A 12,189-nucleotide genomic window follows, 5' to 3' on the forward strand; every position below is an offset into this window, starting at 1 on the left:
GGATAATTTCTTCACAGTGACGCTTGGGTACTTAAGAAAGTGGTGACAGCACCATCGACTACCGCGCGTGCCGAAGCGACGTCTGCTCGTGCGCGCACTCTTCTTTTCACCTAGTTACTAGCAGACGGTAATCCGTTTACGCTCAAGGTTCTTCTTTCAATGACGTTTTCGTTTTTCTCTCTCTCTCTCACTTCTGCGCTGTCGTTTCAGCGTTCCTGTCGGTGAAAGTGCGGACCGCCGCACGCCTGACGGGAATGCCGGCGGCTTACTCATGGAGAACGTGAAACGAGCATTCCAGAGCGGCGGTAAACGAGAGAACGAAAAAAAAAAGAGAGAGAGAGAGCAGTAAACGTCTGAGGCACGCGCGCCGCGCGTTGTTGGCGGGAGACGAGATATTGCGTCATCAAGCGCCCCTCTCGCTTTCTCACACTCTCCTCTCTTTCCCGTCTGTGGTGCTTCCCAGCGTCTCTGATGTCATTCCTCACCGTTCGGTCGCCCACGAAATAGTTTGTAAGAGAAAGAAGAAGAAAAAACAGTGCAAGCTTAATGCCTTAAAACGCGGAAATGTCCCGTTAAGCTGCCGACAGATTAGGCCAGATAAAATGGCTTCTTCCCTCATCTTGCTTGCTTCTTTCCAGGAGGCCATATCACATTTGTCTCTATCGGAGAGCACTAAACGGCGTCGAAATGCCGATGAGTTCACAAGAGCAGAGCTTGAACCCGATGAATGGCGTGCGCAGAAAGATGGTCCGGGTGCCAATAGAGAAATTGCCGAATCCAATCGAGCATGGATATTTTATAAGGACGGTCTTGCAATATGGAATTAAATCCCTAATAGTTTCGCCCTTTTAAACAAAACGAAACCATGGAAGATTGCATAGAGGCCATTTAAACAAGATGTTCATTTGCGTTATTCGATGCACGCATGTAGTGGAGTTATCAACTGCACGTCTGGTCAAACGGAGTAAATGATACTTGCTTTATCTGGTGCACCACTACAATGGCAGCGATGAAGAGAATGTCACGTCAACGGATATACGTAGGGTGTTCTTTGTGCTCCTTAAAACAGCGAAGTGTCATGCTGTATCGCCACATATTGTTTTGAGAGGATGGCATCTTGTAAGACCGCCAAAATAAAAAATAATAAAGAAAGAAAGTACTTGCCTAATTTGAGTCAAGAGATTCGTAGCTGGGCAAAGCAAGGCATTCTGATTGAGTGGCGCCTCTGAGCAACAACCGTCTTCCAACTGCAGCAGAATCTTCAAAAGTCTCGATTTGCACCGGTATCTCTTCCCCGAGACTTCTATAACGGTTGTCATCCAGCACATTCGAACGACAGCGAATATCCCACAAGTTCGAATACTGAAGTTCAGAATCGATTTTCGTAACTGAAATTTCCTATACTCGCACGCTCGTTATTCCTAAGCATGCGTGAACAAGAACTTCGGTGAATTTAAGAAGCACGCACAGCGCAATGTTCTTGGAAGCAAACCTCTAAAGTTCCAAACTGTAGTTAGTCACGACGAGTGAAGGGGTTTGAGTACTGATATATGTTCGTCTTCATCAGTGCAGTTATGTGTGCGCGCAGTGTAGCGAGTACAATGCAGCGCCCCAGGATTGGCCATCGGTGTCTGCGGCGTTTAGGAGCGCATCGCTGCCTGAAGATAACTTTTTGTGCAATTCAGTTCGCGCTGAGCACAGGTGTCCCACCTTCACGCCAATCATTTAGAAATTGCCTGCAATAAGCGAAGCTTATGTGCCACTCAGTGAAGCAATAGTGTTATGCACTGTAAGAATGCGAAGCGAGAGAGGTGGTGTGAAGGTTTTCTTTTTCAGATCAATAGTGAGCATTTCACCTGCCAGTGAAAAAAGGTGAACCACGTTACAATGGTCATTAAATATTTTACTTTTGATTGCGCTGTCGAATGTTCCGCTATGTCTTTTCACAGGTATAATAAAAAAAAAGAGATATGTATATAAACCGCAATATCTGAATTTCAATGCGCGACTTCTTGGACCAATGTGTAAGCGCCTTCGAAGCTACACCAACACTAGCTTCAATAAATATGGGATGCTAGCTGTGCAAAATATGCTTGCGCAGGTGTTTTGTGCGCTTTGGCAGACACAATGTTCGTGAAGAACTGATTCCTTTACCAATTTTACTTACTTATATTTTTATTTATAATAACCCCAGAGCCGAAGGCATTACAGAGGGAAGTGGCTTCCAGTCAATAAGAAACAATAAAATGCGTAGTATGTTAAGCTACACAAAAAGGCTTGGCTGCTAATACAATGCTATCTAAGTAATCATCACGAAAAATATATGCTATGAAAACATATAAAAATATAATCGGCAAATGACAAAGTAAGGAACAAAGTAGTAAGCAATATACAGTGGGTCGTACAAATATACATACAATGTTAGCTAACGTTTGGTTGAAGGCGATGAAGTGAGAGTCATCAAAAGTGTAATGAAAATAAACTTCCTAATTAACTTTTTTTTTCTGTCACTAATGTGCTATATTCTTATATTTGAAACGCCGACATAATCGCATTTGGAGGCAACTTCCCTTTCTATGATTCCTATTGAGCGCATCTGTTTGTAGATATTTATAATCGACAGTTACACTCATTCAGTTAATTTCGCATTCAGGGGCATAAATTTCCACCAAATGTCAAGCCACAGGGGAACACCATCGTGTCTTATAGAAAAAAATCGGTCATTGCTAGTTTTCGCAAGACGAAAGCAAGAGCGCGGCTGTGAACAGCTTCGTCGAGCTTGCGCATGATATACCATATGCCATGAGCTATATACGTCAGAATAGGGGCCCTTGACGTTGTGCCGAGGTTCTCGTCTATGAATGCAAAATAAACGGAAGGAATTTCAAAGTTGACGATTAATATCTCGGAACAGAAGCACTCGAGGAGAATCGACGAAAGTGAGGTTGTCCTAAAATAAGTTTGTCGTCAAGATTCGGATATAAACTTTTGTATATATAATGTGTGTGTATATATATATATATATATATATATATATATATATATATATATATATATATATATATATATATATATATATATATATATATATATATATACATATATATATATATATATATATATATATATATATATATATATATATATATATATATCGCAGCCGCGATAGTGAGAAAATTAGTAAGCAAGTATATTGTTAATAATAGGTTTGGTGGCTCTAATTTACCTCCAAAATTCTGTCTGCCACAGTATACATAAACTTCCTGTGCAACCACATTTTATTTAGCTAGCATATATGGCGTTTTGATTAAAATTACGGGAACTTTAACTATGAAGGACCTTGCATATGCATGGAAACTGCAAACGGAACGGAATGCCATTTTACGATTGTAATAATTTCAATCTAGCTGTGGACTGGAAACTCTAAACCACGGCGCAGTTATTTATGGTACAGCTCTATACATTTTGACAGAGGCGTCTGTGGAGAAACGAGTCGTAAGAAATTATTAGCTTTTGTTTCTGCTTCCTCGTTTCTTTTTTCAAGGTGCTGTACCACCAATCTACGGCTGTAGCACTGTCGGTATGAACTGGGTATATATGTAGCCTTTAATTATGCGGAGGAGAAGGTGTTACCATACAGTATTTATAAATGAAAACGTTCCTGCGCAGCCTTCGTTACATGAGGTCGAACAATCGTAATCGTGACACTGTTCTTGATAACTTTAGCGTATATGTTGAGAGAATAGTTCGTCAACTAAACAAAAATAATATCTATTCATTAAAGCACTAACTCCTGTGACACCAGAACGATTAGCACGTTTTTCTCACAAACAACGCACTACACAGGACACACGAAGCGTCAAAATAAGAGTGTGATTACAGCGGGAACGGTTTACCTTCCTGCATCTCGCTGACAGCTTGTTGGGAACGAACATCTTACGGCAAAAATTCTACAAAACACTGTGAAGAAGCGACCGGACAGGGAACGGCGCCACTCGTAACTGTCCAGTCATTTCATTACATGCACTGCGCAGTGTTTCAACCGTAAGACGTAAGAACTAACTATAGCGGAGCAACAAGTAAGAGGAATGAACGTTCAAGCGCAAGAAACTTTGGATGCAAGGCCAACGCAACTGAACTAATTTCATGAACCTGTGGTTCATAGGTTCACTCCGTAGAAATTCATATAGTCGAATTGAAGCCGATCATCCGGCTCACACCCTTGGAAGAAAGTCTCAGTAGACACATGGTGAAACCATAAATTTTTTCATTGCAGTCGATTATGGTTTTGAATAAACGATACCTTTATGTGGGTTAGGTAAATAAAATGGACTCTTCACCATGAAAGGAACCCTCCCAGAACTTGCACTTTCGCGAAGGCTCGCCGCTGAGAGAGGTGGCCTCCATGCGTCCACCGTTCCGAGTCGTAAGCGCCTCGCTTCTAACGACACATTTGGGCTTGAAGCCAAGGCACCTCCCTTCCCCACCTTCCGGGTGTGAGCCTTCCCCTTCACGAACCGCTCTCGGCTCCTGATTTATGGCACGCCTTTCTCGACCACACTGCGAGGATGAGCACGGGCCTGCTTCCACATGCCCAGGGCTTTACGAGCGCTCTCTAAGAAAAAGCTCTTCGCGTACTACGTCGCTTGTTACTCGCACCCGGACCACCGACGGCGGGCTAGCCTTGGGGGCTTCCGCCACGTCGAGCTCGCGGTGCCTAAACACTGATGGCCAGGCGGCTCACTAGAAGCAAGTTAGCGCCGTGTATACTTGTCGCCTGATGGCTGGCTCTCCAATCTTGCGACCAAGCCAAGCTGCTCAAAAGAAGAGCAGAAAGCAAATGTAGGCAAAGCTGTGGGCCAACCTTGAGAAATGTTATTGCGCTTCCTCGGAGTTTTCTGAAGCAGGTAGAGCTACTCCTTAGAACAACAAACTTCTCTTGCTGTAAAGTTCGTTTTTCCTTTGTCGTCTTGGTCCGCGATGTGGCATCATGGTTCCACGTGAGTTAAACCAAAATTTAGAGCGCCGCCTCTTGGCGTCAGAATAAATGCAAAAAACAAAAAAACAAACAAACAGTAAACAGACTTTTCTAAGAAAGGGAGCTGGATAGAACATTAGACTGCCACATGCTATAAGTTACATTACGATTTTGCTTTAGATATTCCGTTGCATGCTCTATTGCTGTCCTGTCTTACGAAGCCACTCTTGTCAAAATGTTTCAGTGACTAAAAAGAGACGCGCATGTCTTCGTGTTTGAGATCCTTTCTGTCCCTGCGACTGTCGCTAAAACAGCGAAATTTGAAGGCGTTTCAAATGCCTGGTTTCTGCCGCCGAAGTAACTTTGTAGCTATAAGTAACGTATTTTAGCATGCAGTTTTCTCAAATTTACACCATCATCATTAGTTTAAACAAAACAACAACCAATAGGTAAACCACGGTGGATGCCAAATATTAACGCATTATTTTCTGTCGCAAACTTAAACAGTTTATCTTCAATGGAGGACAAGTGCCCCGCACAGAGTCCCTTGACTTCTCTCCATTTTATTACTGCTACACAAGTCTGCCCCAAGTCTGCTTCTGTCATCAAACACTGCAGTTATTTGTTACAAAGCGCCCTTTCTCTTCTTGTCTGCATGGCAGCGTAATGCATCTTCCCCCCTACATGCACCACCTTCAGAGTTTCGTATATGTTTCTTGATCTCCAGCGTATCCTCGGTCTCCTAGGCGACTAAACTTGCAGAATGTATTGCGTGACATCGCCCGCAGTAAGTACGACAACCTGACTCCGTGTGTTATCTTCCTCTCCGCGTGTTTGCAGACGCACCGCCCATGTCGCAGCGCAACTTCCCGGCCTCGTTCTGGGACTGCCACCAGTCGGGTGGCTCGCCCAACCACGGCATGTCCGCGGCGGGCACCGCGATGTCGAGCCCCGTGGACCTGTACGCGGGCAGCGAGGCGCACCCGTACCACCACGCGCACCACCACGCCGCGTCGGCAGCCAACGCCGCTGCCCTTCACGCCAGTTTGCAGAGTGACCCGTGGCACTACGCGCTCACGGCGCCCCAGGCTGGGCCGTACAGGTATGGATGTTCACACCACGGCACGTTGATGAATGGATGGATGGGTGGATGAACAACTTTATTGGTGAGGTCTCTCGGAACGCGCGCGGGCCGCTCCCACGTCGGGACAGAGAGGCCATGCCCCTACGCCGCGTCGCGGGCCTGATGGACAGCCGAGGACCGGAAAGGGGGCCAGGACCACAAAATCACAGTGGGACCGAACTCTACGCAGCTAGCACTTTGAAGCACAGCTGTGGGCGTTGACGGAGGATATGGCAAATTCTAAAGTGCACTTCCCCGCATATCGTGTCTGAATTAACCAAGATGGCAGATGGCAGGCTAGAGTCACCTGCGAAGTGTCAGAGTGCGACAGAAGTCACTTTCTTGCACCCTGAGTTTCTCGCGTTATTTAAGGCTTCAGAATGTGCTTCTCTGGTTCAAGAGTGCTATAGCGGTAGGTCGGCCGTCCTTAGAAGCGTGGCAGAAGGCAATCTATACGGAAATTTCGCAGTCTCATGACTTGATCTGACTCTCGGCTTCTGTGAGCTTTATCCTTCCACCTAACACCGGTTCATTGTTCTTATAGTCCTGGGTTATCGCTTTCCCGTAACCACATGACTCTTTAACATAGTACTTCTTCCTGCTGAGCACAATTAGGAAACCATCTACCCGGGACAATGTGGCAATATCAATATTAGCCGCTGGAAATGCGTCTGCGCATTTAGTCTCGGTCATTTGTGTTTGCTGAGGCTTAGGTACGTGTCTGCTACCGGAAAAAAAATAGGGTATGACTGAGCACATCGTAATTGACTGCCAAGATAATGACCGGACCATATTCGTAGGAAATATTCGCCATTCAGAGTAGTTCTGGTTTAACGCTGATTAAGGTGGGAACCAGGGGATAAAATCATGATTTTTGTCTTAAATACGCATTTTCTAGTTTTGTTCACTAATATGGCTGTTTGGGCATGTCGATATGACATGATGGATGTTGTTAGCGCACGATAGGACGAGGACGAAAAATAGACACGAAACACATGCGCGAGAAAGACAGCGCCCATGTGTTTTGTCTCTGCTTCTCGTTCTCGGCTTGCTGCGCGCCAAAAGCTTCAACTCATTTTGTTCGTTTTAGAATTCTAATGTATAAGGAAGCTCCTCGTCGAATTGGATTATTAGCTCCCGGGTAGAAGAGAAGCGATTGATTTTTTCTTTACGGTGCAATGGCACGTGTTATGGCGTGTTTTGAAATTTTTGAATTGATTTGTCCCAGTTCGCACTTTTTTTACACAACTCGCACATTTAGGAAAACTATCGATTCAAAACTGCAAAGGCGAAGACTGCGTTGAAGATTGTGCCATGCCTGAAAATCCACTAGGAACAAGGCTATGGACATCTGGAATGTTAAACTGCTTGTATATATTAACAAAGCCGTAGATGTTTGGGTCACAGTTCACCACCAAAAAAAAAGAAAAACTCAGCTTTCAAGTGATGCTCTTTCTGCTTGTGGCTGCCCTTATCCGGTCATATTGGGCGTATCAAAATGTACTTATTAAAAAAAATTCTCTAGTTTTATTACCTCGCAAATGATTGTTTTCCTAAGGTGACGCACTGGTTTGCTCAATGGGGCATGCATAGCCCCCTCCCCCCCCCCCACCCACACCACCACCATTTGGGGGGAGAGTTACTGCAGTATAAGCATGAACAAAGTCTCGCCTTTCAGCCCCATGCTCTGGGACCTCCTTCTGTATACTTATGTAAGCACGTATATCCACTTATTAAAGAAATAAGCTGAAACTGAAATGGGAACTGGTTAGCTCAAGCAAGGCTGTCTGTGGCCACCCCATATCACACTGCAGCTGTCACGTGAAAACAACCGATCGTCGTCGTCATCGTCACCCTCCGCTTGCAGCGCCCCCGCGTTTCCTCGCAGGTCCTCGGCGATGCACGAGCTGGCCTACTCCGCGGGCGGCGCGGCGCACCGCTTCGGCGCCCAGCAGTACGGCTCCCTGCTGCTGCAGCCGCGCTCCTCGCGACTGGCGCCGGCCACCTGCACCGCGCTGGACAAGGGCGACGCGTGGGCTTCCCCCGCCGCCCGCTACCACCACGACCAGCTGACCGGGCACCACGTGGTGGACGCGTCCGGCTACCAGGCGGCAGCGCACCACCACTACGGGTCCATGGGAGCCGCGGCCGCTGCGGCCGCCATGACCGGTGGGCAGAATACCTTTCCCTCCGTGAATGAACTACGTTGCCGTTTCTTTTTCAATGCGCCATGTTATTTTTCTTTTTGTATTTCCTTGTACGCCGACCTGCTCGGTCCTCAGAGTGCAGTAGATCCTCCATAAAATAAAAGTATAAACATAAGATAGCTATTTCAGAATTCAAGGATACTGAAATATGGACGTCCACGTTTCTTAAGTCAAGCGTACTACAGGGAAATCTGGCAGCCAGATGAATTAAAGCTCCGTATTATTAGCCGAATAACTGCAACGAAATGACGGAAGTAAAAGTAGTAATATTGATGGAGGGGGGATTTAAATGAATTGGGCCTTCTAATTACAGCAAGCTAGAAGGGGATCGCAGCTTTGGCTTGTGATCTTTCATAGGCACATTGAGTTTGTAGCGCAGCTAATTGAACGAACGTCAAGAGAAGCATAAAACCCATATTTTGAGAAGTTTGCATTCCGTGTGTCGAAGGAAGATTTTGTACTCTGTTCTTCGATTGGCACGTATAGACATTCCAATTAGAAGCCCTAGCTAGTCGGAACTTGCGTGCCAAACGCCACGCGTAACTTCGATTTAAGTTATCAATTCGATGCTCACTTTTTCGTCACGCGAGTGTAGCTAAATCTTGAACTCCACTGAATGTTCCCTGTTGATCAGGGTTTTAGCAATATAGAATGAATTTCAATCCCATTGTTTATGCTTGGTTGCAATTGTGAGTGGCATTTCTACATTAACATCTACTGTGAATACATTTATTTGTAATGTTTAGAATGTTTTACTTTGCTTCCCAAGGCGAAGGGTAGAACGTGACAGTAAACGAAGTTGCTATTGTTTTGGGGTATGATTTCTAGAGGTATTTGTAGACCCAATTATTGAGAGGACACAAAGACGGAAGTCAATTATGTCTTGCTTAATGGCAGCGTTGACGACTCCAATAAACAGAAGTGCCAGATTTTCTTTAAGGAATCCTTGCTTGCAACGGATCTTCATGGCATGGTTGACAACAAATAATAGTAAATAAATAAAAAAAATATTCATATACTGTCATCTAAAAGACTCTGACATTTTGCGCAAGTGTTTATTCATCGACGCACACTGACGTGCTCATTTAACCCGGCCACTATTCATAAAGAGCGCTATGGCATCGCCGTAGGCTTGTACAGCAATTGCTATTTGCCCGCTTACCCCAGCAAGATATGTAAGCAAATTCAAAGAAAAACAGCGCTACGTGCTGATGCTTCAGTCAGAAAAGGCTTCAGTACTAATAAATATATAGGCGGACTGACCTACGGGCGCTCTGGGGGGCCGGTGAGAAACCGAAACTACAGATCGTACTTCGAACGAGTGGGTCCCCTGATCACCGCCATGTTTTAGTATACCTGCATCCGCAGCCAGCTTTATCAGACTAGCAGCATCCGCTGAACCAACCAACGTGTGATAGTGCGTATACCGTGTGCTCGGCCAGCAATGGTCGTTAGCTGCATGCATCTAGACATGTTTTGACCTCGCATCATATTTATAAGTTAAAATACTCCATTGTACGTAGCTTTGGAGGAGTCAGGCAATCTCATCGTCTCACAGCTCTTGCTGTGAGCAACACTTACTTGCATCTTATTCGGGTGCGCCAAATAGCACCTGCATTGCTTATAATTCCGCGTCATTGCCACCGTTATCGTTTAACGTGTTCATTTACGGGCTCTACGCACATGTGACCACCGCGGTTGTGTAAGAATTAATCACTTGCTCACCGAGCGTTGCACCGAGGCCTGTTGCCATGTGTGCAGCACAAGAGTAGCGTGTAGTGAGACATTTTGAGCGAACAAACAAGCTGTATGCAATTCACGTTTCCCAAATTCATTAGCCTAAAAAGCGATGCTTTAATAAGTTTGCCATTCGACCACGAGAACTATCACGAAATCTGCTAGTAGGATGAGTTCGACCTTAACAAAACGTACAGGGCGCACAATGCCGTTATAGAAGCCCGGTGTCTGCGGTGCACAGTGCCTAGACTATAAATCTCTGAACCATGCTTGCGAAACCGGAAAGTTATTTGCTTACCAGGAATAGTGAACTGGCGGTTGTCTGCATCGTACTCTGCACCACTGTCTCCAGATCCCAACAGCGGCGGCTACATGCTGGAGTTGTACAAGTTCCAGGCGATGCACGCGTACCGGTGAAAAAAACGAAAACGAAAGAAAAAAAAAACCGAACCAACCACCACCGGTGGGGGTCTACAGCGGGTGACGTGAAGACGACAAAACAAGAGTACGTTTTTTTTTTTCACCGCTTCTGCTGGACTTCCCTGGAAGCTCTGCGCTCCTCGCTTGGCATCCCTTGAAACTAAATAAAAACAAACACTTGTTTCTGTGCACGCTGGTGCCTTTAGCTTAACCAACTCTCCGACGCGGGCGTGCATTAACCTGGGCTTCGTTTGCTTGCCGTAACGGTGGTGGTGGGTTTGGTTGCGGTGTGATGTTTCGCATCCCCCTTACTCTAACCCTTCGTCCTCTGGTGGCTGGTTCTTTTTTTCAAAGTTTTCTCTCCGCTACTAAGCTATGGCATAGGCAAACTACGTACATGACAAAATGAACGCAGAACGCCGACCATAAAATGTTCAATCGAGTTAACGTTGCGTCTCCCACGGGGGAACCTTTTTCACAAATAGGACCTTTTGTGGTCGATGTGCTGTCTTCTTTTCTGGTGCGGGATTGCGCCATACTCTTCATTTCGCAGAAAGATATGTGTACATTTATTTGAGCGAGTTTCTTGATAGAACGATGGTAAAGGCTTCGAATGTTAGTCCATGCTATCGTAAGAAGTATTGGGAATGTTGTCATGATAGTCGCGATGACGAACATTTTATCACACATATAGTGTGCCTCAAGAGGAATGAATATTTATGTTCTAGAGCGGTCATCCAACCGCACAATTAATCATTCTGCGATCTCAAGGAGGTTGCATTCCGTTTCCTGAATTATTATCGGCTCTGTTATACGCCAATTACCGGCCATTATATTAAAATAGAAAGTTTCATTTATCTTGGTTGCAATGGCGGCCACGCATTAGGAAATACCGAATAATGTGACGTCGCATGTGGCTCCAGGCTCCACACGGGCTTTTCGGCGGCTATACCTAAAAAAATATGCCCCGAAAGCATTGAACTAATGAGGCCACACGAATGTGACGGCGCGAAAAAGAAAACCTGGCGTGGCGCAGCAAACACTCAAAATAAGGCCCGCACAACGTCACGGGGTTGTACTCGAGCGGGAATTGACAAAGGAACGCGTAAGATTGTTGTCATTATTTGCGCATGGAATGTCGCTTTCCTATTGTGCAGCTTTTGCCTGTCTAGTTCACTTCGCAGCCTACTCTTATACAAAGCCAGGTTGGAAAACGCCGCACGTTCCCTTTAAGAGCAGTTTATTATCGTTTCATTGTTGCAATGGCTGGCCGGCACGTAATTTAATGACAGTTTGTGTTGTAGCATGCAGTGTGTTGTTCGAAAAAAAATATGTTCTTAATATTATGAATTTTCCAACAATATCTTTATAATGTTATGCCTGAAGAACGCAGAATGAAAACTGAATTCACAAACATTAGTCCAGTAATTGTGTAGAAATTACGCAGAATATTTAGAAAGCTGGAAAACCTCGGTCGCAGGATTTTGTATCTATCAATTGTTTTGCAGGCTTCAGTTGACGATGCGTGTCGGCGTAGATGGTTTTATAGTGAACTCACTGCTATGAGAAAAAGACACACAGAGAAGGAAGAAAGAAGGCAGGCGTGTTAAGCAGAAATGCGTTTAGTTGGCTAACCATACATTTGGGAAGAGAAAAGAGGAATTGAAAGAATGGAGAGAGAGAGAGAGAGAATGCGGGTAATGTGTCCACGTGTGCGAACACCT

The 12,189-nt window shown here is 45.2% G+C and overlaps 1 protein-coding gene across 5 annotated transcripts in view; it reads left to right on the forward strand.

The window, feature by feature from the left end:
• The window catches only part of LOC139059886 (sericin-2-like), a 104,783-nt gene that overhangs the window by 85,925 nt on the left and 6,669 nt on the right, over positions 1–12,189 (forward strand). For 2 of the 5 annotated variants that reach the window (XM_070538414.1, XM_070538418.1), the window contains 3 exons: positions 5,819–6,080; positions 7,969–8,270; positions 10,398–10,550. In XM_070538414.1, the coding sequence (XP_070394515.1) occupies positions 5,819–6,080; positions 7,969–8,270; positions 10,398–10,462 (629 nt within the window). In that variant the 3' untranslated portion in view covers positions 10,463–10,550. The remainder of the gene's footprint in view (positions 1–5,818; positions 6,081–7,968; positions 8,271–10,397; positions 10,551–12,189) is intronic. The other 3 variants (XM_070538416.1, XM_070538415.1, XM_070538417.1) reach the window with 3 other exon arrangements.

Source organism: Dermacentor albipictus, chromosome 5 (genome assembly GCF_038994185.2).
Source record: "Dermacentor albipictus isolate Rhodes 1998 colony chromosome 5, USDA_Dalb.pri_finalv2, whole genome shotgun sequence".
NCBI lineage: Eukaryota > Metazoa > Arthropoda > Arachnida > Ixodida > Ixodidae > Dermacentor > Dermacentor albipictus.